The following is a 27,694-nucleotide window of genomic DNA, read 5'->3' as shown; positions in this document are numbered from 1 at the left end:
GAATCTCCAGAGGGTGAGGCTATGGCAGGGGATGTGACCTTTGAACCAGACAAGGTTGCGCCAGGGAACCAGAGGACCTGAAGATCTAACAAAGGATCAAACAGAGGCAGAGGAGAATATCCCATTGGATGAGGGGAGCCAGGTGCAAGTATCTTCTCTACCTCTATGCCCATGAGGGAGTGGGGGGAGAGAGGACCAGAGATCAAGAAGAGGAGGAGGGGATGGAGGGAGGGACCACCCAAGAGGAGAAAGGATGTGGGACACAGAAGCAAACTTTGGAATGCCGGAGGAATAGATGATTCTGAGGACCAAGGAGGATAGGATGCCAGCAGGATGCTAGGGATCCATCCATACGGAGGTGGCCAGCCCGTTACCAATGGAGAAAGAGATGGCATTAAGGGCCATACGTCTAAGGTAGAGAATTTTCCTCTAGATCCAGGAAGCATCCGAAGGGAGCGGACCGACCAAAGGGAATGATCTTTGAGAAGGTAAGAGTGGACCCAATTCACCAAAATCTCTTTCTGCTTAGAGACAATTTTCCAGATGAGCTTGAGAATGCCAACAGAATTGACCTCTTTGATTTTCCTGATGCCCAGCCCCCCTTCACATTTAGGGAGCCAAACTTTGTCCTAGCAAAGGAGGTAGAGGAATCTGGAGGCTTCAGAGTCTTTCCAGAGAAAGGAGCAGAAGATTCCTGTAATAGTCTTGATAGTAGAGGCAGGGAGGGAATAGATTCCAGACCAATACAGGTACATAGATTGGAGCACAGATCTGATGAGGGTGAGACAGCCGGCATAGGAGAGCAGCATACCTTTCCAAAGTTAGAGCTTCTTCCTGAGGAGGTCCAGTATGAGGGAACAGTGACGAGTAAGGAGCCTAAGGAGAATCCAGTGATGCCAAGAAGATGAGCCTGGGAATCAGGAGAAACACCAGAGAGGAAGACTAGATTTGCACAGATTAATTTGGAGACCAGAGATGGATTCGAAGGCATGGAGGGAATCCATGATAGTGGAAATGGAGGTGGGTTCAGCTTGAAGAAGATCATAATGTCATCCGCAAGCGCAAGGTGAGTGAGAAGAAGGGATTTGCATTTGGGGACAAGAGAGATAAGGTGGAGGTCAGTGGCAGATTGAATGGATCTAGAAAAGACTTCTAGGGCAAGGGAGAAGAGGAAGGGGGAGAGGGTGCATCCTTGACGGATGCCTCTTTCAGATTGGAAGTAACCCGTGGGGCTACCATTGATAAGGATGGAGAATCTGGGGGTGGAGATACAAGAGTGAATCCAATGGACAAACGAGAGAGGGAATGACATACAGAGCAGGATAGAGGAGATGAAATTCCAACTTAGGGTGTCAAAAGCCTTATGGATGTCAATCTTGAGGGGAGCAGCAAAGCAGTGGGATTTGCGATCAAAGCCACGAACAATTTCATGACAGTAGGATATTGTCAGCAATACTTCGTCCAGTAATAAAAGCAGATTAGTTTGGGCTCACCAAGCCATCAATGACGTTTTGGGTTCTGTTGGAAAGAATCTTGGCCATAAATTTGTAGAGTAAATTACAAAGGGAGATAGGCCTGAAGTCGTCATTCATGGAGGCAGCTCCCTCTTTCTTGGGGATGAGACAGAGGAAGGTATGATTGACACCACTGATCTGGGTGGGGTTGAAGAAGTTGCGGACAGCAAGAATATGATCCTGACGGATGAGACTCCAGCAAGAGAGGAAGAAACCCATGCTAAAGCCATGTGAGAAAGGATGGCAAAAAGAATTTCATCCTCAAAGGGGATAGCCTGGAGATTGGGAAGGAGTTCATCAGGGACAAACTTATTAAGGAGGAGATGGGGAATGGGGGGGCGGGGAGGAGGTAGGGGGAGAAAGATTCCCTTGAAGTGGGAGACAGTGATGCGGTCCGGGTTCCAAAATTGGAGTCAGATCGCTTAGGGCCCTCTTAATTAATAAATAGCACAATTTTGTAATCAAATACCAAAAGAGAACGGTAGTTCTGTAAATAGGTGGAAACTTCTAACAAGTAATGGCAGAACTGTAATTTACTAGAACTTCAGGTCATGAAAAAAATTAAGGGAAAGGGAAGGTAATGTGAGTAACAAATGGGTAAAAGTGGAACAACATAAGAATAGAGAAAGTGGGAAATAGAATTAAAAGACGGGTGTAATAGGAAAATAGAACTAAAGGGAATTAAACCACACTCACTATTCTCTCTTCTCCTTTCTTAGATAACCAGCAAAAGGCAGAAAACCCAGTAGCTTGCGAGAGGGAAATCTCCTTCAACTCTCCTCTAGTAGGCCTGAGATTCCAGGTGATGATGCTTCACCCAAGGGCCTCTTGATTCTAGATGGGAAGTACTTCAAAACAGCAATGCAAACAGGGGCTGTAGTGCCTGCAATCCAGATCTGGTGGTAGGTTTGGGTAACCTGAGTTGCAAGTTTTTGTTTCTCACAGCAGGAGTCACCTTCAGGCCTGATTTTCAAGGGTTAGGGTTGCCTTGGGGAGGGTTACCTTTGACCAACAGCTTAACCCAGACAACTCACGCACAGCTGAGTTCGAAGCACCTCAGTAGGGCTGCAACTGTCGCCCAGAACAGTGTAAACAAATCAGAATACAGAGAGGAAAGGAAGAAGAAGATCAGAGGGGAAAATCACAGTATGCAAAAATTATGAAGAAGAAGAAAAGAAGGGAGAAGAAAGTGAATCTCAAGAGAGGGAGGAAAAAAGGGTCGGCAGCAATGGTTTCAAACCAAAACATCATTGTCCAAATTCATTCAATTTAAAAAACTCGCTGTTACTAGTGTATTACATGGCTTATAAAAGAATACCAAAGCAATAAAATTGGAAGTTCACTCAAATGGAAACTAAACTAATTGGAAGCTGTAAATAAAAATTCAATCTAAATAAAATATTACCAAACTAATTTCTAACTGAAAAAAGGGAAAGTAAATGAAAACAGATTTCTAAACCAAAAAAGATTCCTTCCATCGCCCAACTGCATCAGCTCTCCCGGTCTTAAAAGAAATTGACGGGGAAAGTAAATGAAAACAGATTTCTAAACCAAAAAAGATTCCTTCCATCGCCCAACTGCATCAGCTCTCCCGGTCTTACAAGAACTCGACTCCGTCAGGTTAGATCGTGCTCCTAAGATACCCTTGTAAGTTGCTCGCTGATGAGGTGGCATGTATCTCGAAGCAGAAGATGGGATCATAACACCAAAAGGAGGGAGAGTAGGCTGACGTGTCACTGGAGCAGGAGTTAGTCGACCACGTGGCATGTCTGATAATGTGTGTGGCCTCATTAAGTACATATGACCTCCTTGCTTCACCTTGATGGTGTTCTGTGCACCATCATAGAGAATACTAGCATGTCGTTGCCAAGGTTGCCCTAAAAGGATGTCGCAGTGCACCAATGGGGTGACCAAACAGGTGACATGGTACTGTAATGGCCCAAACTGCAAGTGTACTCGAACAACTGCAGTGGCATTTTCTCAAGCTGTGGGTCCAAAACCTCGCACGCGAATCTTCTTGAAAAGATGCTTCTGTGGAAGGTTGTGTGCTTGAACAAATTCAGCAGATATAAAATTTGCTTTTGCCCCAGTATCAACAACTGCATGAATATCAGTAGGGTTGGAGCCGTGCAGGAGAGTACCCTTCTGTTTGAAGAGAGGAGCCTTGTCAACTAGTCTGTTTGAAAAGGATGAAAGATTAGCTGAATGAGCTTCTACATCCTCATCACCATAGTCGAACATATCATCTTCCTCGACGGGATAAGGACATAAAGCAGACTCATCTTCAATCTTCTCTGTCGGTTGCTTCTCTACGGAATTCACAGAGTGAGCCCTATTGGGACACTTGTTGGAGTAGTGACCCTTCTCGCCAAAACTATGGCATCTGATATTCTTTTCACCCTATCACTGTCCTTGATGAACTCTGACTTTTTTTTTTTCAACTCTGCGAGCTTCATGCTTCTTTTCTTCTATACGTGGTGGTCTATAAACTGAAGAAGTCTTGAGCTTACCCTTTCAGTAGATGGACTTCTCTTTAGCTGTCTTAGCATGAGCCGCTGCCATATCAATAGACCTGAAATTAGTGTTAGCCAACTCAATTCGAATCTCTGTACTTAGCCCACTGATATATCGCATCACCCATTGCTGGTCTGTTTCCTGAAGTCAACACCTTGAAGACAGTTTTTGGGATTCGAGGGTGTAGGAATCCACATCTTTGTTCCCTTGTTGCAAGTTAAGTAATTTGTGGAACATTACCTTTTCATAATTAAGAGGAACAAATTTTTCAGTCAGGATCTGCTTTATGACCTCCCAATTGGTAACGGGTCTAAGTCTTCTGACAAACCTTGCATGCAGTACATCATCCCACCATAAACATGCATACCCAATAAACTTGGTGAGGATGAGTTCACACTTCACGTCTAGAAGAGATTTACATGCAAAATCCTCTCCACTTTAGTAAGCCAGTCTAGGAATTCTTTAGGTCCCTTTTCACCATTGAACTCTGGAACCTCAACTTTGATGCCATAAATGGCCCATAATCTCTTTCAGAAAATTGCTGGGTAACATCTTGGGGGACAACTGGATTAAGTTACTGCCTCTGAGGTGTATCTTCGATCCGTAAAGTGTTGATCTAAGGAGGTAGTGTAGAAGATCCTTCTTCAGCTCGCTTGTCGGACCTATTTATGAAGGCAGTCATCTCTTCCATAAACTTGTCAAACTTGGCTTCAGTCCTCTCAAGCCTAGCATTAGTATTCTGTTGATTCTCAGCTAACTCACGATATAATTTGTGCAACTCAGCATTGGTGATGTGACCTGTCATGGTTAGAAAATTACAGGAAATTTGCTCAATACCACCTGATGTGGATCCGGGTTCCAAAATTGGAGTCAGATCGCTGAGGGCCCACTTAATTAATAAATAGCACAATTTTGTAACCAAATACCAAAAGAGAATGGCAGTTCTGTAAATAGGTGGAAACTTATAACAAGTAATGGCAGAACTGTGATTTACTAGAACTTCAGGTCATGAAAAAAATTAAGGGAAAGGGAAGGTACTGTGAGTAACAAATGGGTAAAAGTGGAACGACAAAAGAATAGAGAAAGTGGGAAATAGAATTAAAAGACAGGGTTGTAAAAGGAAAATAGAACTAAAGGGAATTAAACCACACTCACGATTCTCTCTTCTCCTTCCTTAGATAACCAGCAAAAGGTGGAAAACCCAGTAGCTTGTGAGAGGGAAATCTCCTTCAACTCTCCTCTAGTAGGCCTGAGATTCCAGGTGATGATGCTTCACCCAAGGGCCTCTTGATTCCAGATGGGAAGTACTTCAAAACAGCAATGCAAACAGGGGATGTAGTGCTTGCAATCCAGATCTGGCGGTAGGTTTTTTTGTTTCTCACAGCAGGAGTCACCTTCAGGCCTAATTTTCAAGGGTTAGGGTCGCCTTGGGGAGGGTTACCTTCGACCAACAGCTCAACCTAGACAACTCATGCACAGCTGAGTTCGAAGCACCTCAGTAGGGCCGCAACTGTCTCCCAGAACAGTATAAAAAACCAGAATACAGAGAGGAAAGGAAGAAGAAGATCAGAGGGGAAAATCACAGTATGCAAAAACAAGGAAGAAGAAGAAAAGACGGGAGAAGAAAGTGAATCTCACAGAGAGAGGAAAAGAGGGTTGGCAGCCATGGTTTCCAACCAAAACATCATTGTTCAAATTCATTCAATTCAAAAAACTCTCTGTTACTAGTGTATTACATGGCTTATAAAAGAATACCAAAGCAAAAAAATTGGAAGTTCACTCAAATGGAAACTAAACTAATTGGAAACTGTAAATAAAAATTCAATCTAAATAAAATACCACCAAACTAATTTCTAACTGAAAAAAGGGAAAGTAAATTAAAACAGATTTTTAAACAAAAAAAGATTCCTTCCATCGCCCAACTGCATCAAACAGCCTCAGATTTGATGGCCTCAGGGTTGGTAAGCTTAGAGCCGGAGGGGAGATGAGCTTAGGAATGGAATTCACATTGTTTCTAGCCTTGAGAGATTTGTGAAAGAAAGCAGTATCAGAGTCACCGAGGTCGAGCCATCTGATCCTGGCCTTTTGATGGAGGAAGCTCTCCGCTTGAGCAAGGAGAGAGAGCTCAGAAGAGGTAGTTTTTTCCTCAGTTGCAAGGATGGGATTGAGGAGGTCAGATTGGATTTTGGACTGAATGGAGAGAAGTCTATCCCGACAGTGAGAGACACGAGAGGAGATGTTGCCAAAAGTGGAGGAGTTCCAGAGTTTAAGAGAGGCCTTGACGTTCTTGAGCTTTTTGGCAAAGGCAGTGAGGGGGGAGGGACGGGTTGACTGGGATGATCCAAGCTTCTCACACCAAGGGGGGAAATCAGGGAGAGAGGTCCACATGTCAAAGAATTTGAAGGGCTTAGGGCCAAAGGAGCGGAAAGGAAGGACATGGATGGAAATTGGGCTATGATCCAAGATTCCGGGAGATTAAAGCTAGCATGGGAGAAAGGAAAAGAAGTGAGCCAGGGTTCATTGACAAGAACTTTGTCTAACTTGCAAGTGACCCGGTGAGAACTGGATCTTCTGTTATGCTAGGAAAACTTGACACTGGACCATCTGAGATCATCGAGGCTTAGATCATCAATACAGTCATTAAAGGAGTTAGTTGCATGATGATCAATGGGATTTCCCCCATGTTTCTTGTGACTAAACCGGATGACATTGAAGTCTCTAGCAATGACCCCAGGGACTAGAACCTGTGGAGGGACCAAAAGAACGAAGATCATACCATAGGGAGAAGTGACGAGAAGCAACGAGAGGCAAGATTGAAGGCATAGATGATGGATAGAAAGCATATATGGGGGCCAGAGGGATGGGAGATGGATAGGTGAATGGCCTAGGCGGAGGAGGAAGGGGAGGTGATTTAGAGAGAGTTAGGATCCCAAAGGATCTAGATTCTCCCATTGGGACTATGAAGGTAATTAGAGATGTGTACCAAGACGGGGCGATGGTGGAGATAATGCGTGTAGCATTAGGTTCAAGAACTCTTGTTTCTAGGAGACAACAGAGATTGGATTTGGAGGTACGGATACGGGATCGGATGTCGGCTTATTTGGATAAGGAGTTGAGACCTCGTACATTCCACACAATCCAAAGAATCATAAGTGATTGGGGGAGTTGGGCAACAATTGGTCAGAGGAGCTGGCCTGGGGCTTGGGAGTAGAGGGGGTGGATTTGAGAGTCAATCTACGGGTATAACCAACTACGAGGGAGTCCTTGGTTGTGGTGGAGGATTTGGTGTTTATGGATTTGATGGTGTTGGATGAGGTTTTTTTATTTTGTTTTCTACGGTTGAAGGAGGGGGCTTAGGTCAAAGTGTCGGCCAATGTGCAGGGGGTGGGAGTATGGTTGGGGTGGGCAGCAAGAGCATCAACCAAGTGATCAACCACAGGGGTTGACCCCCTTCTAAGGCCAATTGGAGAACTCGCAGTGTTGAAGATGCTTCCAGAAGCAATGACATTGTATATGGGCGTTGTAGTGCTTGGGAGGAGAGGAGGCAGCATCATGGCTAGGATCATCATGACCTTCAGAAGAAGGAAACTAGGCAATACGGTCTTCACAATTCTCAAGCTCAGAGGGAGCATTGAGGTCTTCACGGTTGGAGGAGTCGAAGGGACCTTCCACGGTCGGCAGGGGGGATTGAGCTTGCAGAGGCCTTCCAAGGCCAAGGACGGAGCAACAATGTGGATTGACGTTGGAGAAAGAAGTGCAGAGGCAGTGGAATCAGTGGCGGCGCAGCATCAACGGAAGCGATAGCGGACGGACCTTCTAAGGTCAGCAGGGACGGCATAGAAGCAAAGGTGGTAGGTGCAGACGGGCAATTTACTAGAGAGATAGCAGTAGCATGGGGTAAGTCTGCAGGGGCAGACGAGCAGCAGGCCACAGTAGTGTCATCGGAGCAGACAGTTGAGTATGCAAGATTCTCCTCGGAAGAGGCTAGAGGCGGTAGCAGTGGGCAGTGGGCAGTGGGCAGTGGGCAGTGGGCAGTGGGCAGTGGTAGCTGCTCATAAGGAGAGTAACAGAAAAGGTAACGTTAGGTGAAGAAGGAACGGATGTCGGGTTAAGAAGAGGAGTGATGGATGGGTCGAGTCAAGGACTGGGTATGGAAGGTTGGGATAATGGGTGGGTCGGTTTGTAAAGCTGGTGGTCCTAGGGGAATTTCAAAAATTTGTTGAGGAGGTGGATCGGGAGGAACTGGCTTAAAGGGATGAAGGTTGGTTCACAATTGGCTCGGTTTGGTTCAAGAGTAGGTTAGTTTGGTTCAAGAGAGGAGGTAGACAATAAGGGGAAATTAGGGCTGAGGAAGGCATTTTCTTAAAAGGAGAGATAAGAGGGAGGGGGAACAGAGGGGGAAGGCTAGGTTTAGGGATCAGAGCAGGGGGATCAATGGTGAGGTTGTCCAGCCTTGCAGTCAAAAGAGCGAGACATCAAATTGGAAAGGTTCAGAGCGGGATCAGCAGAAGCTCGATCATGCAGGGAACAAAGAGAAGTAATATCTGATTCTGACAATGCAAGGACCAAGAAAGGATTAAGACCTTCGGGCAAAGGCGTTGAGGATGGACCATCGAACAAAGGTATCAAGACCGTCGTCGGTGCAGGAGCGGACTTATCAGAGACCATCGCTGGCGCAAAAGCAGAGGATGGTTTGGAGCACTCATATCAGAGATCAACGTTGGCGTAGAAGCAGAGGCTGGTACCGGAGCTTGAGCATGGCGGCTCATTTTCCGTTTATGTCTCTTGAAGGGTTGAACCATAGAAGTGTACTCCTGAGAGATACCAGCGGCAATGGTGGAGTCTTCAATGGGGTCAGGGTCTCTCTGGGGAGCTTGAACAGAAGAGAATTTTGTATATAGGGACGTCTGATGTCCGAAGCATTTGCATAGCTAGCAGGTTGGGGGAACCCAATCGTATTTCACTGCTTGAACGAAGGAGAAATCCTCTCCATCGGTGATCGTGATTGAGTTTGGCAGGGGCTGATCCGCTTGGACTTCGACACATTCTTGCAAATGATAACTAGTCCATCAATTTAGTTCTTTTGTCAGAGTACAAAGGCTTTCCGATGAGAGAACCAACTAGGCTGAGACCTTTAATGCACCAAAAATGGAGGGGGAGGTTGGGGAAGACAACCCACAGTGGAATGGAGGTAGGTTCCGATTTGATAAATGAAGTATGTTCATCCCATTTTCTGAGGAAAATCGGTTTCTTCCTAACAAACCAGGTCCCTCCATCAATGGCTTTCGCTTTGTCAGAATCCGCATCAAAGTTGAACAAAATTGAGATACTAATCGGAGGTAATCGTATCGTATAGGAGATATGCTAAAGATATGCACATAAATGGATAGGAGGGTATCGATCGCAGTATCGGTTGACTAAAATTGAGATACGTATCAGAGGGTATTGTATCGTATCAGAGATACGCTAAAGATATGCACATAAATGGATAGGAAACACTTTTGCATAAAAATTTTGTTAAAAAAAGCTATTGATAACATGTATTATTGATACGACCCAATTAATCACCCTGTAAGGTAAGAACACGTGGTATCTAAAGGAAGGACACATGTCGCCCACCTGATAGAGGCCGTAAGAATTCTAACCACGCAAACCACGTGAGGAGAAGATACCCGAATAGGGAATATTCCCCACAGGGGGAATAACACGTATCCGAGTAGGACTCGGGAAGGGAAAAAGGCGAACCCGAGGGGAACTCCCAAAAGGAAAACCCTAGACCCTAAGCACTAAGAGAGGGCCCAAAAGGAGGGGAGAGGTAGGTCAACACACCATTACTCTTGTGAAAACACTATTCCGCCGGTCTCTAACTTGGGCGTCGGAGGACTAACCCCGGGCATACCTCCGGGCCTTTGCCTTCTGTCCTTGTGCAGGTTTAGCTCCTCTGGTGGATTTCTGACGGTAACAGATTGGCGCCGTCTGTGGGAACGACAGTAATGGTGGGGAGAACCTACAATCGTAAAAAAACAAAAGCAGCGCCGAATATAAATATGAATGAGGGAGAACCTTTGGAAGGGCTCCCTCCCTCGACGGACATCAGGGAAGAACAGGGAAACAGCAATCGGGAAGGTTCCGTGAGGGACTAGCTCTAGGTCGGACATCTGGTGCTCAGGGATAGCGATACTCCCCCTCTTAGGGCGCAAGAATATATGACGAGGGAGCAGTTCGACGCCCTTTAGGAAAAGTATGACCGAATGGCCGAGACAATGAAAGAGGTCTCCAAAGCCGTCTCTCATAAGACCAGTGGAGCAGCACGAGGCTCCCATATCTAGCCATAGTGACTGCAAGACCAGGACCGGAGTAGCTCAGGATCGATAAGGTCCGGCCAAAATCCTCGAAACCTAGCAATGAGGGAAAGCCCCGCACCCAAAGAAAGAGCGCGCCGCGTCACGGGAGCCGGACATGAAGAACCGCGCTAAGGGGATAGTTACGTGACTCAGGGTTAAAGCAGATGATCCTAGACCTGAAGGACGAGATCCGGAAGGTAGCAGAAAACTAGAAGGGAACTCGCGAGCCAGACCTCACTAATGACACGGCTCTAGCTGATGAAGTCATGAGGGACCCGCTCCCGATTGGTTGTCTGCCCAAATATGATACCTACGACGGGTCTAGAGACCCCGTCGATCATCTGGAAGGCTTTAAGGTTGCGATGGAGTTCCACCGAGTCTCGGAAAACATCATGTGTTGAGCCTTGCCTTTGACGTTCAGAGGAGCGGCAAGGTTATGGTATAACCGCTTGCGAACGAAATTGATCCACAGCTTCAGCGATTTGAGTTACTTCGTGAAGGGATTCTCTAGTAGCCAACCTCTTTAGAAGACCACGTTAAACCTAACCAACGCAAAACAACATGAAGGATAGTCACTGCGAAACTACATGAAGTGCTTCCAGCAAGAGAAGATTATGATAAGAGGTATGGACTTGAAAGAAGAGTTCACGGCCCTGCTGGGAGGCGTCAAGGATAAAGAGCTAAAAAGGTCTTTGGTGAAGCATACACCAAGGAACCTAGCCGAGTTTTCAGGCTCGGTGTGATAAGTACATCTAGATGGAAGAAACCTTTCAAGCCGATGAAGAAGCTGAAGAGAAGACGGGGAGGAAAAGGATCTCAAGAGGCTACGAAAAACCTTCTGAAGAGGGAAAAAGACGAAAGTCCAAATGTGGTCGGGCACCTAGTTCACCGAAGAAGTTCGAGAAATTTGCGCCCTTGAACCGGAAATGAACGGATGTGCTAATGCAGATAAAGGACCCCCCAGATGCCAGAGCCATGAAGTGGCCAGGGAAGATGGGACGACACCCTGACAGACGCAATATGGACAAATATTGCCACTTCCACAGGGACCACAACCATGACACTAAAGATTATTGGCACTTGAAGGGGGAAATTTAGGAATGATCCGAAGAGGGTATCTAGGCCGATTCGTAGACCGCGAAAAGGAGGATGCCCAAGACGGTAATGACCACAGGGACAACGGCCGAAGAGACGACAGAGGCCTCCATGAAAGGAGGTGGCAGCCCACAGTGGCAATAAGGAACGGCAAAGGGACCGGACACCCGAGGAAGCTGACCATCACCTTCGAGACGATCATAAAAGCCCAACTAGGGTTATAACAACAATCTGTGGAGGCCTAGCCGCTGGAGAAAGTTCAACCTCGGCCAGGAAAGCAAAAGCCTATGCGCGAAGCGTGCATGTGGCTGAATGGTCGAACAAGAAGGCGAAGACGGGGATGGTTATTTCCTTCTCGGATGACGACCTGGAAGGGGTGCACATGCCACACAACGATGCCTTAGTAATCACCATGACCATAGCCGATTGCAGAGTAAAAAGGATCTTGGTGGATAACGACAGTTCAGCTGATATCCTGTTCCTTGAAGTTTTCCAAAAGATGGGCCTGGACGAGGGAAAGCTGAAGAAGGTCGAACACCCATTGCAAGGATTCTCCAGCGCCTCGGTTAAAGTTGAGGGATCGGTTGAGTTGCCAGTAAGAGCTAGCACCGGAGATTGCCAGGTAACAGTCATGATCAACTTCCTGGTAGTAGGCATTACTTCGGCGTACAACGCCCTACTAGGGAGAGTTGGTTTAAACCTGCTAAAGGCTGTCGTCTCGACATCACACCTCAAGATGAAGTTCCCAACCAAGAACGGTGTAGGTGAATGTCGAGGCGATCTGGAGGCATCCCGAAGGTGCTATGCCACCACCTTATGGGGAAAAGAATAGGTGGGCGAGGTGCTCCCGATAGAAGATTTACGCGACGACACCAGTTATCAAAGGGGAAAACCGGCTGAGGAGCTGGTACAAGTTGAAGCCGAATAGGGGGATAACACTCTCCACTTCCAAGTGGGGGCTACAATGCCAAGGCACCAGCGAGAAAAACTCATCTCATTCCTCCGAGACAATTCCGACGTCTTCGCCTAGTCAGCCTTAGACATGCCTGGAATAGACCGAGAAGTAATAGAGCATCATCTGAGTGTCAACCCGATTAAGAAGCCGGTACAGCAGAAGAAGAGGACCTTTGCCCCCGAAAGGCAGTAGAAGATAGATGAAGAGGTAGAGAAGTGGCTGAAGGCCCATTTCATCCGTGAAATCCAATACCCAGAGTGGATATCCAATGTGGTGATGGTCCCGAAGGCAAATGGGAAATGGAGGATCTGCATAGACTTCACCGATCTGAACAATGCCTGCCCAAAGGACGGCTACCCTTGCTGAAAATAGACCTCCTCATCGATGCCACAGTCGGACACGAGGCGCTGAGCTTCATGGACGCGTACTCGGGGTACAATCAGATCAAGATGTCTGAGGCCGATGTCCCGAAGACATCCTTCATGACCGGGGGGGTTGTACTGCTGTGAAGTCATGCCCTTCAGGCTGAAAAACTCAGAGGCCACCTATCAAAGGTTGGTGAATAAGATTTTCAAGGGGATGATCGGCAAAACCATAGAAGTATACGTAGATGACATACTCGTGAAAAGCCTGAAGGCAGAACACCATATTCGAGACTTAGAAGAGGCATTCAAGGTGCTAAGGCAGTACGGCATGAAGCTGAACCCAACGAAGTGTGCATTCGGAGTAACATCGGGAAAGTTCCTTGGCTTTATTGTCTTAGAGAGGGGAATTGAAGCCAATCCGGTGAAAATACAAGCCATTCGAGATATGAGGTCACCACAGAATGTGAAGTAAGTCCAGGAGCTAACAGGCAGAGTCGCTACCCTGGGACAGTTCATGTCTCGGTTAGCTGACAAGTGCCTCCCTTTCTTCAAAGCCTTAAAGGGATCCAAAAAGGTCGAATGGATGGAGGAATGCGAAGAGTCCTTTGAACAACTGAAGTACTTGGCCGCCCCCCGCTACTGACGAAGCCAGATGCCGGGGATACCTTACAGTTGTACCTGGCTGTATTAACGGTGGCAGTAAGCGCGGTACTGATGAAGGAAGAAGGAAGGCAATAGCGGCCAATATATTATGTTAGCCGAACCTTGCTGGATGTCGAAACAAGATACAGAGACGGAGAAAGTGGCGTACGTCCTGGTAACAGTGGCAAGAAAGCTGAGGCCCTATTTTCAATTACACGGTGTCCGTGCTACAACCTCGGCATCTCGACAGGTCGAGCCACTACCTCGGCATCTCATCAGGCCGTGCTGTCACCTTGGCCCTACATCAGGCCATGCTGTCACCTCGGCCCTCTATCAGGCCATGCTACTACTTTGGCCCTCCATCAGCCATGCTATAACCTCGGCCCTCCATCAGGCCGTGCTACCACCTCGGCCCTCCATCAGGCCGTGTTGTCACCTCGGCCCTCCATCAGGTCGTGTTGTCACCTCGGCCCTCCATCAGGTCGTGCTGCCTCGGCATCTCATTAGGTCGTGCCACTACCTGGGCATCTCATCAGGACGTGCTACTACCTCGGCCCTCCATCAGGCCGTGCTGCCTCCTTGGCCTCTCCTCAGGCCATGCTGCCTCCTCAGCCGTCCTTCAGGAAGTGCTGCCACCTCGGCATCTCATCAGGCCGTGATACTACCTTGGCCCTCCATCAGGCTGTGCTACTACCTCGGCCCTTAATCAGGCCATGCTGCCACCTTGGCCCTCCATCAGGCCGTGCTGTCACCTTGGCCCTCCATCAGGCCATGCTGTCACCTCAGCCCTCCATTGGGCCGTGCTACCAGTCACCTCGGATCGACCAACCTGTCACCTCGGCTTGGCACAGTCAAGTAATGCACCCACCTTGTAATTAAGATTTTACTTGCATAAGGGATTCGGCTTTCCTACCCTTACCTGCGAAGCCGAAGCCCTTTGGTAGTCCGTGCTCGGAGTTAATTATCGTTAAATCAACAAAAATAGTGATGATAATAAAAAGGCACGAAAGAATCTGAAAGAAGAAAGGTGTTTCATTCATCAAAGAAGCCCGAAGGCATAAATTATATGGAGGCCAGAAGGCCCAAGTTCAAAAGATATAAGAGACCCGAAGGCATTTCGTTCATCAAGGTACTTCGGTCGGGAGAACAGCTTCGCCGTCTACGGCACCTGGGACATCTCGGTCTGAATTGTCGTGACCAGGAGTAAGGAGGACTTCGCGGGGCCTCTGAACCTCCTCGTTACCACTCTCCTAGAGCTCGGTCACTTGAGTAGCCACAGGGGCAGGGGCCGGGGCCGAAGCAGACCTGACCGAAGGTCAAAACCTCGGTTGGGGGCTCTGGCCAAGGCCGAGCGAACTTGACCGAAGGTCAAAACCTAGGTTGGGGGTTCTGGGCTAAGGCCAAGCAGACCTGACCGAAGGTCACCACCTAGGTTGGGGGCTCTAGGCTAAGGCCGAGCAGACCTGACCGAAGGTCACCACCTAGGTTGGGGGCTCCAGCTAAGGCTGAGCAGACCTAATCGAAGGTCAAAACCTCTGTTGGGGGCTCTGGCCAAGGCCTAGCGGGCCTGACCAAAGGTCAAAACCTAGGTTGGGTGCTCTGGGCTAAGGCCGAGCTGACCTGACCTAAGGTCACCACCTCGGTTGGGGGCTTTGGGCTAAGGCCGGGCAAACCTGACCGAAGGTCACCACGTAGGTTGGGGGCTTTGGCTAAGGCCGAGCAAACCTGACCGAAGGTCAAAACCTTGGTTGGGGGCTCTGGCCAAGGCCGAGCGAACCTAAACGAAGGTCAAAACCTAGGTTGGGTGCTCTGGGCTAAGGCCGAGCTGACCTGACCGAAGGTTACCACCTCGGTTGGGGGCTTTGGGCTAAGGCCGAGCAGACCTTACCGAAGGTCACCACCTAGGTTGGGGGCTCCGGCTAAGGCCGAGCAGTCCTGACCGAAGGGCAAAACCTCAGTTGGGGGCTCTAGCCAAGGCCGAGCAAACCTGACCGAAGGTCAAAACCTCGGTTGGGGGCTCTGGCCAAGGCTGAGTGAACTTGATCAAAGGTCAAAACCTAGGTTAGGGTCTCTGGGCTAAGGCCGAGCGAACCTGACCGAAGGTCAGAACCTCCGTTGGGGGCTCTGTCTATGGCCGAGCAGACCTGACCGGAGGTCACCGCCTTGGTTAGGGCTCTGGCTAAGGCTATGGACCTGATTGGAGGTCTTGGTTTCAAGACGAAGGCCGTGACCGAAGGCTGAAGGGGAACACAAAAGAGGAAGGAAGTCACTTCCACTGAAAGAGCTTCCTAGTGGAAGTAAAGGGGTTGTGATATAACCCAATTAATCACCCTGTAAGATAAGAACACGTGGTATCCAAAGGAAGGACACATGTCGCCCACTTGATAGAGGCCGTAAGAATTATAACCATGCAAACCACGTGAGGAGAAGATACCCGAATAGGGAATATTTCCCACAGGGGGAATAGCACGTATCCGAGTAGGACTCGGGGAGGGAAAAAGTCAGACCCGAGGGGGACTCCCAAAAGGAAAACCCTAGACCCTAAGCACTATAAGAGAGGGCCCAAAAGGAGGGGAGAGGTAGGTCAACACACCATTACTCTTGTGATACACTATTCTGCCGATCTCTAATTTGGGCATCCAAGGACTAACCCCGGGGATACCTCTGGGCCTCTGCCTTCTGTCCTTGTGCAGGTTTAGCTCCTTTGGCAGATTTTCAGCGGTAACAATTATGCATAAACACTAAATTGAGGGCAATAAGAATTCAAGGTTTGTAGTTGTCCCATAAATGTAAAATCCTTGTTCCCAACCTTGCTTTCCACTATAGTTAGAGAGAAATATGGTTGGCAACAACTTTGAAACAAAAACTACTCAAAAAAGCGTGTTTTCTTAAAAACTTATCCATCTTGGACATTATATGACCGTAGCGCTTTGTATCGGTACATATTGATACTCACCGATACGTACTGATCGATACATACCAATACTCACCGATACGTACCAATACATACCGAAACGTACATTTCACCTCGATTTTATATTTTCTATAGAGTATCGGTACGTAACGGTGCGTATCGTAATGTATCGGTGTGTATCAGTGCATATCGGTATGTATCGTAGGAGATATATCGATACGAAAGGATTTTAAAAATTCCATGTGTCGTACCGGTGTGTATCATATCATTCGGATAAATTTAAGAAACTTATCGGAGGGTATCGTATCGGTATCGGAGATACTTTAAACCATGAGTTGAAGATGAATAATCCATTTTCCAGCATGTAAGTGTTCAAGGAACAAACAAGCTTCCATTGATTCGGTAGGGAAGCTTTCACTATAGAGAACAGAGGTTGGCTTCCAAGGAACGATCCGATCACACAATTTTTCCATTTAGAAATCTCAGTCTCTAAAAATTCAGGCGGACTGAGGCCAACAGGGGATGAGTTTCGAATAACAGGGGGTGGGTAATAGAGTGAATGGCCAGCAGAAGGAGAGGAGGGAGAAGGAGCAGTGGTAGGGAGAGGTCATGTAACGACAGTGCACCAGAAGCAAAGGAGAGGGGAAGAAGGTTCGGTGGGAGAGGGGGAGGAGGAGGGTTGGGGCAAGGTTGCAGGTAGATATTGGAAAGAGCAGGTTTGGGGCAAGGCTGCAAGTGAATATCTGAAGGAGCAGGGGAGCTGTCGATGGCAGGAGCCGTCAGAGGGGGAGGGGTCATTAGGAGGGGGAGTTCATTCACCCTTTTTGTATTCTTATTCTTTTCCTTAATTGTTCTCTTTCTCCCAACAAACCAGGGCCCTCCGTCAATGGCTTTTTCTGTTCTTTTGTTAGAGTACAAAGGCTTTCCGATGAGAGAACCAACCAGGCTGAGACCTTTAACTTAAAGGTTATTTATTAATTATTCTAACATTTACAGGACTTCTGCCATAGTTCCCCTAGCTTTTCATTTCCTTATTTATTCCTGGTTCTACTGAGAAAGTCTGAAGTTTGCAGAGAGGGCCAGGTTCTAATGCTTTTTAAAACTTTTATAGGTCTTTTATCTTTTCTGTTGTGCACATCTGGCTTTCGATGGTTATTACATCCAATGAAGTTTGCTTTCCATAGCTCATGATTTATGAGCAAGAATACCACACTGCATCTTCATCTGGTGCTTAATGATGTAGAACCTGCTGGGAACTGGTAGTTCCCCTACCATTTGAACTCATGTTATGTCCAACACCCTGCATCAAGAATACACATATGTTCTTGCAGGTTTTGTTTGTTGCATGCATTAAATTCATTCGAAGCTTTACTTTATGTGACTAGATTGAATCACTTAACTTTTTCCTTGTCATTCCATGTTATCTTCTCATCTGATTATTTGCCTTACACAGGGCTGTAATTCAGAGGCTTGAGGTCACTAAAACTGACTTGCAAAATAGAATTGAAAAGGAGGTAGGGTGTTCTGTTTTTATTTCACTCAGTAAGCATCTTTAGATGACATTGTTTTGTAAAATCTAATTTAATTTTATGTATATTTTTTTTTCTAGGAAAAAGGGAATGTGACCCTGCAAGAAAATCTGGAGAAACGAAAGCAGGCTTTGCATGACCGTCGTTTGGCTTTGGAGCAAGATGTATAATCTATATACAAGATCCTTTCCTTTTAGTCTTTCTTTAGAATGTTTCCAATTGATGTTCAACAGTCTTCCCATCCTTCAAAAGATAGCTTGCTGCTAATTGTAACATCAGGTGATATCTTGAATATAGGTAGCAAGACTACAGGAACAGTTGCAACGTGAGAGAGATTTGAGAGAAGCTTTGGAAGCTGGACTTGGTATGTCCTTGGGGCATTTTCCTGTCTCAGCTACTATTGATTGCAAGGTTAGTTCAAGAAAGCAAAATAAAAATTTCCTGATATTGAATTGATATGGTTAGAAAACAGACTTACAATGTGTAAATGTACTAAAGACAAAAGCAGATCTAGAAGAAATTGCTGTTGCAGAAGCAGATGTCCTTAATTTGGATCAGAAAGTTGCTCATCTCCATGCGCAGCTTGATCGACAACGCCAGCAAAACAATGAATCTGTAAAGGCCGCACACAGTCATTATCAAGAAACTCCAAATCATCATACAACATTGTGAGTTTTCACTTTTTCTCATTTATCCTTCTTGTTTAAAGCAAGGTTTAAAGTATTGGTATCGAGTATCGTATTAGAAGAGGGTGATTTTAAGAGTTTATTAGTATGATATCATATCGAAGAGACGCAAGATACACTAAAAATATAGAAATAGTCAAGAAACATATGGAAATGCTTGGGATATGAAAAATACAATTTTGACGTAGAAAAACATTACAGATAAGTAATATATATAATATATCATAAATATAGAAAAAAATAACAAAGTATGACGAGACAAGTGCATTCAATTGATTATATATAAAGGTTGAGGTTTCTTACAAGTACTAATACCAAATTTGTCACACTCTCAGTACTAGGATACCAGCGGTGTGAGTAAGACGCTTACCCATCTCACAACTCTACCATGATCTTTGATAGCAGTACCTTAACCATCACAATCACAAACACTCAACCAAACAAACAAATAGATCGGAATCAGAGTATATAGTGGCAGAATCAATAAGTTAGTGGGCCTTTACAGAGCATTTCGGATCACTACTCCATCTCTCTCCTGATGCATCCCTCCACTTCCTTTGGGCCCAAGCCCTTTATGTTCTTTGATATGTGGTCCCTCCACCAGGATTTCCTCCCCCTTGTGTAGGAAGCCAAAGACATCTCGGTCTATGCTTTCTCTTCCCCCCTCATCTCCCTCTCTAGGAAGCTTAGAAATATCAAAGCTGCTGTCAAAGCTTGGAACTCCTAGTGCTTCAGCAACATCTCGAATAGAGCTGCCTCTTACAAACCAAAGCTGGATGCCATTCAGTCTAGTCTCCAGTTGGACCCCTCCAACTCCTCTCTTGCAGCTGCCGAGAATTCCATATCTGCTGAGCTCTCCCTCATCCTGGCCCAGGAAGAAAGTTTCCTCAAGCGGAAGTCTAGAATCAAATGGTTGGAGCTTGGAGACTCTAATAGTGCTTTCTTCCACCGGTCTATAAAAGCTAGGAACAATGCCAACTCTTTGTCCTCCCTCCTTTCTTGTGATGGCTCCTTGCTTACCAACCCAGAGGATATCAAGTCTAAAGCCTCCTCTTTCTTCTCTGATCTCCTTAACCCTCTCTCCTTGCCCTCCCCCCCCCCCCCCCCCTCATCAACAAATTCGTTCCTAACCATTTGCTCCCTTCTCTCCAATCCATCCCTTCTGATGATGAGATCTCCTCCACCATCCTATCCCGTAAGGCCAACAATGCCTTGGGCCCTAATGGTTTCAGCATGGGGTTCTTTACCTCTTGTTGGGATATTGTTAGGGATGACCTCATTCGGGCAGTTAGAAGCTTCTTTTTTAATCCTGCCCAAATCTCTGGAATTAACCACACCTTCCTTAGCCTCACCCCCAAGTTCGAGGGAGCCTCCTCCCTGCAGGACTTCCGCCCCATCTCCCTTTGCAATCTAATCTACAAGTTCATTGCCAAGATCCTTTGCATCCACATCCAGAAGGTTGTTGACTCCTTAGTTAGTCACAACCAGTCTGCCTTCATCTCTGGTAAAAGCATTGCTGACAACATCATATTGTGCCATGAAATTGTTTGTGGCTTTGACCTTAAATCCCACTCCCTAGCCGCCCTTCTCAAAATCGATATCCATAAGGTTTTTGATTCCATTCGCTGGGACTTCCTTTGCAACACCCTTCTCTTGATGGCTTTCCCCCCAAATTTTGTTCGTTGGATCTATACCTGCATCTCTACCCCGAAGTTCTCTGTTCTTGTCAGCGGAAGCCCCACGGGGCACTTCCACTCCTCGGTTGGGAGTCATTAAGGCTGCCCCTTATCCCCCTATCTCTTCTCCCTTGGCCTTGAGGTCCTTTCTAGGTCAATCCAATCCTCCATTGACCTCCACCTCATCTCCCTTATCCCCAAATGCAAATCCATCTCCCTCACTCATCTTGCCTTCGCAGATGATCTCAAAAGCCGATTCCTCCATTTCCTCCATCATGTGCTCCCTCCGTCTTTTTGAGAACCTCTCAGGTCTCAAAATCAACCTTCTCAAGTCCTGCCTCTTCACCTCTGGGACCTTGAAGGATCTCCTCCAAATCATGGGATTCTCCCTTGGCTTTCTTCCAGTTAAATACCTGGGCCTCCCTCTCATCCCTGCCAGGCTCTCGGCCCACCACTGCACCCCAATTCTTGACCTCTTGCGTAAGTGGCTTCAGCTCTGGAAGAACAAGCTTTTATCCTATGCGGGCCGTCTAGAGCTTGCCAGATTTGTCATCTTATCCATGTACCTATATTGGTCGGGGATCTTCATCCTCCCTACCCCCACCATAAAAGCCATTGAGTCCCTCATCAGTTCCTTCCTTTGGGAAGGAATTAATTCCACCAGATTCCTCCGCCCCTCCAATTGGAATTTTGTCTGCCTGCCTAAAGCTAAGGGTGGCCTCGGAGCATCAGAGATAAGAACAAAGCAGGCATCCTCAAGCTGATTTGGAAAATTGCTTCCAAGCAAAACAATATCTGGGTCTCCTGGGTTTACTCCCACCTCCTCAAGTCTAACTCTATTTGGACTGCTATCCCTCTCCCTGATTCTTCGTGGATTTGGCGAGGCATCCTTCACCTCAGACCAATTGCCCTCGAGGCCATCTCCTACTCCAAGGAAATGGTACCTCGACTTATCTCTGGTTTGATCCTTGACACCCCTTGGGTATCCTTCTTCACCTTCTCAGTCCCAGAACTGTTTATTCCTCGAGATTAGGCGGAATGGCCTCTGTTTCATCTATCCTTAGCCCGGATGGCTGGGCTGCCTCCCCTCTCCCAAGCTCCCAGAGCATTATTTGGGCATCCCTCCCTCCCCTTCCCCGGAACCATTTGGATAAGGAAGATTTTATCTCTTGGAACCCTTCCCCCTCCAAAAAGTTCAGTTGCTCCTCTGTGAAACCTAGTTAGGATTAAGGGCCAGACTGCCCTTTGGCGTAAAATCCTATGGTTCAAAGGCCATATCCCTTATCACAGTTTCACTGCTTGGCGGGCCCTCACCGACTGTCTTCCCACTCAGTCTTTCCTCCTCCGTCGCCACATTTAGGTCCTTTCTACCTACTGCCTTTGCTGGAGAGGTGACGAAATTGTGGATCACCTCTTCTTCTCTTGCCCCTTTTCCTCCTCTGTTTGGAAGAATGTTCTTTCTCGCTGCTGGCCTGTTCACAGGAGAATCCTCCCTTTCAATAGGAATGAATTTGGATTGACATGTCTTTTCAGGGTCCCACCATCTGTGACAATATTGGGAAACTTGCATTTTGTGCCGCCATATAGAGCAATCTCCTTATATGGACATCCAACTCCCGCTCTTTTGATGGGATTTGGAAGGCTATCTCCTTTAATGTCTCCACCAAAGTAGCCTCGATCCCTCCCCGCTTGGTTCCCGACTCCCCCCCGGAATAGGCACATCATCCACTCATGGAGCCTCCCGATATCCTTCTCCCCACTCCCTTGAGGGATTGTATACTCTAGCTTTTTCTTCTTGGGCTTGTTCCTTTGTTTGGCCTTGTACCTTCCCCCCTCTTCCCCTTTGTATAGTTCTTTCTTCTTGGGTTAATATATATATATATATATTTATTTATTCATCCAAAAAATATATCTAATGTTAAGGTATTACATAACCGAGTTATTTCATCCACCTCTGTACAGGACATACATATAGTAATCCCAAAAGAATTCCATTCCATAGTTTGGTATAAAAAATAATAGAAGACAACCACTCGTCTTAAGGTGCTGTATATGCACAGGTGTCGCATGCATAATCCGGATCGTGCTCTTCGGCCTCTGGCATCCACTAGTCATTGGCTTCGTACTCGGGTCTAGAGGAAGTAGAGTCACATCCCAATGGCACTGACCTGCATCTTCATCTAAAAAGCAACATATACATGGGGTGAGCTCTAACTAGCTCAATAAGGGGTGGGGTTCATGCAAGCACATACACATGATTCATGATGAAATAAATACGGAATTTAAACACAGTCTATGATGTGAATGATGCAATCCATTTAATTATTAAATCACCTAACATACAACTAAGTCGGGTTCATACTACTACGTTGTATTAGGTTGTATCCCTGGTCCCGAAACTCGCACATCAGTCACCCAGCGATACAAACCCTAGTCGTGATTAGGAGCCTGCCAGCCCGGAATGTGACCATTGGTCACCCAGCAAACCCTTGATAACCCCCTCTTGGCAGTCACGCCTCCGACAACAATCACATCGTACCGCGGGAGTGGCATTCTGAAAAGGTTCATCGAACATACCATAGTTGGGTTATCCAACACCTTACCCCATGTTGGCAAGGGGACATAGCATAGGGAATGTAATAGTGATATAATTAGTATGGAATACGATACCGGAATAAACCATTGGCCACATGCATCTATGTCCAAGCTTATCTACCATACAAGCAGTTAAGTATGGGATACACGATACCGGAATTACCATCTTCCACAAAACGTACACATTTCCAAGTATAGTCTTGGAGTGCATGATACCGGAATCACCATCGGCTACAAGGTGCAATCCACGACTATATATAAATCTAATGCACACCCAATGCATGAATGCAACATCCACATGGCGGTCACGGTACCGGAACCATAGTTTTCAAGGCTTCGCCTAGGCGTCCAGGCGGTTTGCCTGGGGCCTAGGTGACAGTCGCCTTATTGCACTGCATGCTGCCTTGTGTTCTGGCACTTATTTATGCCAAATGTCATTTAAGTAAACACTTAAGATATTATTCATAAATAAGCAAATACCCCCTATTTGAATCCAATAAAAATAGTTTAAAAATCAAATTCCAAAAGGATAAAAAGTCAACCCCCCCAGTCCAAGAAGAAAAACTATATTTTGGTTATAGGGGCGATTTTCAACTTTTAAATGCTGGAGTTTTTCTCAATTATGAAAATTTTATAAATTCTATCATGTTAAAACATTGCTAAAAACCAAAAGTCCGGTAAAATAATTTTTTGTTTTGATATTCATAAAATTATTTTCATTCAGGCGATTTTAATAACATTCGCGCACTTAAAAATAAGTTTGATCGGAGCATAACTCTGTCATTACAACTCAGATTTTAGTAATCTTAGATTTGTTGGAAAGCTGATTTTATATTATAACTGATACAAAAAGTCTCATGTAAAAATAATATCATTTGACTAGTCAAACTTATTATAGAACCAGAGCATTTCTCTAAATTTTGATTTTTTATAACTTAATATGACTTAATGTTAATTTTTTATGATTTAATATGGCTAAATGTTGATTTTTAATAACTTGATGTTGCTTAATCTTGATTTTTTATGATACAAGGTATATATAGCTTACTAAATAATGTTAGAAAATAGAGAAAATAAAAAATAACAATTAGTTGCCTTGTTCGCCTCAAGGCGTGCGCCTTCTTGCCTAAGCGCTTAGACAACCCTCCACCGCCTTGGTTCGCCTTGTCGCCGTGACAACTATGACCGGAACCACCTCGGCCACACCGGATCCTGTCACACAATCCATAACATATTTCCAATTCTCAATTTCATAAAATATAACACAATTCAACATATAGTAACATGTTTTGAAATTCTCATATTCGTTTACCAATTAAAGAAGCATTTATAATTCCTATCACATGTGAACAATTCTAAAATATTAAACACTAAAAAATTAAAGCCAACCACCACTCTCCTTAGTTGTAGCTTGGATATGTGGAGTTCTAAGAATGTCAACCGGTATCAAATCACGTTCAGTCTCATTGTTCATGCTTATCTCTATCCTATGTACAAGGGTAGATGGACGTTAACGGGTGTCGGAAGCACCAGAGAGGGACCCACAAGGGCTGCTCATGTAGTACAAGCATTATCAAATTTGACAGCACAGTGAAGGTCACCGAAAATATGCCACCGAAAACAGCTAAAATCCACAGAAAATATTAGTAGTGTTTCCGATGGCCTTGGTAGAGGCCTCCTAAGGGCCTGGGGTTCACCGTAAGTATGTCACCGGATCCTACCCAGGTGTTTCTGGTGGTTGTTTCCGGTGGATTCACAGAAATGTGCCAGCACATTTGGGGGCTCTCCAGCTTGGGCCTGTTTGCCTGGATCTAATCCATGGAGTTTGTAGGGGGTCTTCCTACCTCTCTTCTAAGCCGAAGAAATGCCGATTCTACTGATCCGTTTGCGAGATACGGCAATCGAACGGTTGAAACCCTAACTTCACATTTGGTCAAAAGTGTTGTCATAGCTTAGCCAGCTTGGTTGAGCTCAACAACCACATGAGGGAGTGTAATACACACTCACCCGACTTCCGGGAAGAGCCAGGATCAAGGCTTACCCCTCCAACCCGGTGATCCAAAAAGCAAAACTAAAATGGAAGAGAAGAGGTGGTAGGGGAGGTCAAGGATTAAAGTATTGGTGTTGGTAGCTGTATCGGTTGGCTGTGTACAGGAGATACGCTAAGATATGTTAAAGATCAAGTATTAAAGTATCGGTATCGGTCATTGTATCGTTGGTTAAATTTAAGATACATATCGGAGGGGTATCATATCATATCGGAGATACTTTAAATCATGGGGGAGGTTAGTACCTACCTCCAGCAACAATCCGGCAACAAAATGCGAAGCCGGGAGCTAGATCAAGCTTCCCCCTCGTCCTCTCTTTTTTCCCTCTCCCACGTTTTAGACAAGCAAGAAGTGAGAAATGAACTCACTTCTCCTATTTATAGTAGTGAAGGACTTAAGGCCCGTTTGGTTGGACACTTGTCTGACTCAAGTAGGTTAATTCGTCATTCAGGACATGCAGGTCTACCTCTTTAGACTCATAGGGTGTACAAGTCATGGAGAAGGGATTGTGGGAGGTCAGTTGGGGCTAGCCACAATGCGGGTGGCAGTGCCCACGGGCATCGGAACCCAATCAGAAGCACAAAGGGCCACCGGATTCAGCCTAGATGCTTCCGGTGGCCTTGTTTCCAGTGGCCTTGTTTCTGGTGGCCAAGGCAGTGATGTGCCTTGGCTGCTTGCTGTCCCCCTGTGGTCACTCCATAAGGGGTTGCCCTAGGATCTGTACATGGTCCTCTAGCAATTTTGATGCGTGCCGGGACACTAGTGTAGAGGTGCGAATTCATGTACCGCTTGGGGTCAGAAGGTTTGAATCTCCTCCAGTTGGACTAGCGTGAAATGCACGAGCAATTGGGATCATTCCTTCCCCTTTTGCAATGGGTTGCCGCAAGCCAAAACTGATTGGTACTCTGTATCTCCAGTCAGAGGTCTATCACAAAGGTTCAAATTCAACCGGGTTAGGGCATGGGTGTAACAAATTTTGTTTTAGGTATTATATTGGTACTATAACTTATTGGTACCTTAAAGATATGATACGTATCAGTTAGTATTGGAGGATATGGATGTATACTTAAAACCTTGGTTTGTAGACGTCCTTTGTTGAACTGGAATGTGTCTTTAACATTATATGGATTGATATCTCAAAACAGGGTTTTAATGTGATTTAAGTGGTTGTTCTTCTAGGTGGATTTCTGTACTAACTTGCTTCTCTGAAACACGTGTCTGATGCAGGAAGGATTGTCAGCAGAAAGCTGTTGAAACTGCAGAAGTAGCCTATCCTCATGAGAGGACAAAAATAAGTATGGTATGTGCTGAATTGGAATACTCCTCTTTCCTTTATTGGGGTTCTGACTTACAGATGAATGCCTTTTTCTATTTTTCCACAGAACACTAGTTTGGATGGAGCAGACTGTGTGAATGTGAGGACACAAGAAATTTCAAATGTGTCTGTACTTTGTTAAATTACATATGCTGTGCAAGTCTCATGGTTTTTTTTTTTTTTGAAATTTGTGATAGAATACTATTTTGCCTCCAACGGGAAATAAGAATGTGAAACAGGAGACACCATCATTATCAAACGAGCAACCACCACAAAAGCAGAAACTAAGTTCTACTAGTCTCAGCAATACTAAATCCTATCCACTATCTTTATCAAACAAGCAATCACCTCAGAAACAGCAGGTAGATTCAACATGTAACATTACTGAATCTGATTCATCTAGCCAGCAGCCAACTCAGAAGCAGCAGCTAGATTCAACAAGTCATAGCAGCACTAAATCTGCTGGAGTATGTGCTATGGAGACTAATGCTTCAACAGACTCTAAGAAGCCTGGTTCAAAGGGTGAGGTAGGCCTTCATTGCAGTATTATGCTTGTCTTGAGTCTACAGATTCCATCTAGTCCTGCTGGTCTAGAAAAACTTTTGCCTTTGTTTTTCCTCTTCAGAAGATTAACCCAACAGAATCCTTCACTATTCTAGGCTCCTTGCCATGTATTTCTTATGAACCTTGATATAAGCCAATACTGGAATTTTAAGTTTCTTTAATCATCAGAACACAACAAAGTTATGTTGACTCTGCATTTGTCTCCTACAGGGAACTGTTCACACATCTTCCGCGCTGACAAAGTTGACAACCCGGCTCAACTTCTTGAAAGAACGGCGCAACCAGATTGTAAATGAGCTTCAAAACTTAGACAAGGGTCGAGGATCTGAATGTCAATCAGTCAATGCTCCTTCAAGGTCCTACTCAAGATAATGCGAGCTCACATATGGTTCACAACTAGATTGTGGTCTTCCCTGTATATTCTCTCTGCCTCTGCAACTTTATCTGTTATGCCTTGTGTAAATGGCCCTGCCTTTCTTGAACAACTCCTATTTGTTTACCAAGGACAGGTGTATGAGAAGTATCACCCATGTATACCATCGGGTTTGGTTAAGAAATTTATGAGGTTGCTTCTCATCTACATTTTTTCGTGGTGGCTGAGGCCCAAGTCGAAGATGTACAGGTCATCTTTGTCCTTGAGTAAATTGAATGATTCCTTTCTCCTATTTTTGATCCCCAAAAGATGTGTCTGGGAAAGGTACATTACAAAACTTAGCCTTTTGTTTGGAATGCATGACAATAAAAAAAATAAATAAATAAAATAAAATAAAATAAAAATAAAAATAAAAATAGAAAATAAAAAATAAATTTGAGAATGAAGAGAGAGATAGACGTATAAATTCATCATTATTTTCATTTTATTATGTTTTTCTTTTCTTTTAATTCATTACTTGCGATCCAAACATAGCTCATGGGTTCAGCTGACTGTTTTGTAGTCA

General features: G+C 45.5%; 1 protein-coding gene across 2 annotated transcripts in view; it reads left to right on the top strand.

Moving 5' to 3' along the window:
- LOC122089336 (rho GTPase-activating protein REN1-like) overlaps window positions 1-27,421 on the top strand; it is a 93,029-nt gene extending 65,608 nt beyond the window's left edge. Inside the window, exons 18-25 of one of the 2 annotated variants that reach the window (XM_042658977.1) lie at window positions 17,797-17,857; window positions 17,953-18,036; window positions 18,170-18,283; window positions 18,371-18,540; window positions 26,105-26,177; window positions 26,260-26,292; window positions 26,390-26,719; window positions 26,967-27,421. In XM_042658977.1, coding sequence (XP_042514911.1) covers window positions 17,797-17,857; window positions 17,953-18,036; window positions 18,170-18,283; window positions 18,371-18,540; window positions 26,105-26,177; window positions 26,260-26,292; window positions 26,390-26,719; window positions 26,967-27,128 — 1,027 coding nt within the window. In that variant the 3' untranslated portion in view covers window positions 27,129-27,421. The remainder of the gene's footprint in view (window positions 1-17,796; window positions 17,858-17,952; window positions 18,037-18,169; window positions 18,284-18,370; window positions 18,541-26,104; window positions 26,178-26,259; window positions 26,293-26,389; window positions 26,720-26,966) is intronic. The other variant, XM_042658978.1, reaches the window with a different exon arrangement.
- The last annotated feature ends 273 nt before the right edge of the window (window positions 27,422-27,694 follow it).

Source organism: Macadamia integrifolia, chromosome 9 (genome assembly GCF_013358625.1).
Source record: "Macadamia integrifolia cultivar HAES 741 chromosome 9, SCU_Mint_v3, whole genome shotgun sequence".
Taxonomy (NCBI): Eukaryota; Viridiplantae; Streptophyta; class Magnoliopsida; order Proteales; family Proteaceae; genus Macadamia; species Macadamia integrifolia.
The sequence above is the reverse complement of the archived record's forward strand: the minus strand, read 5'-3'. Positions and strand labels throughout refer to the sequence as shown.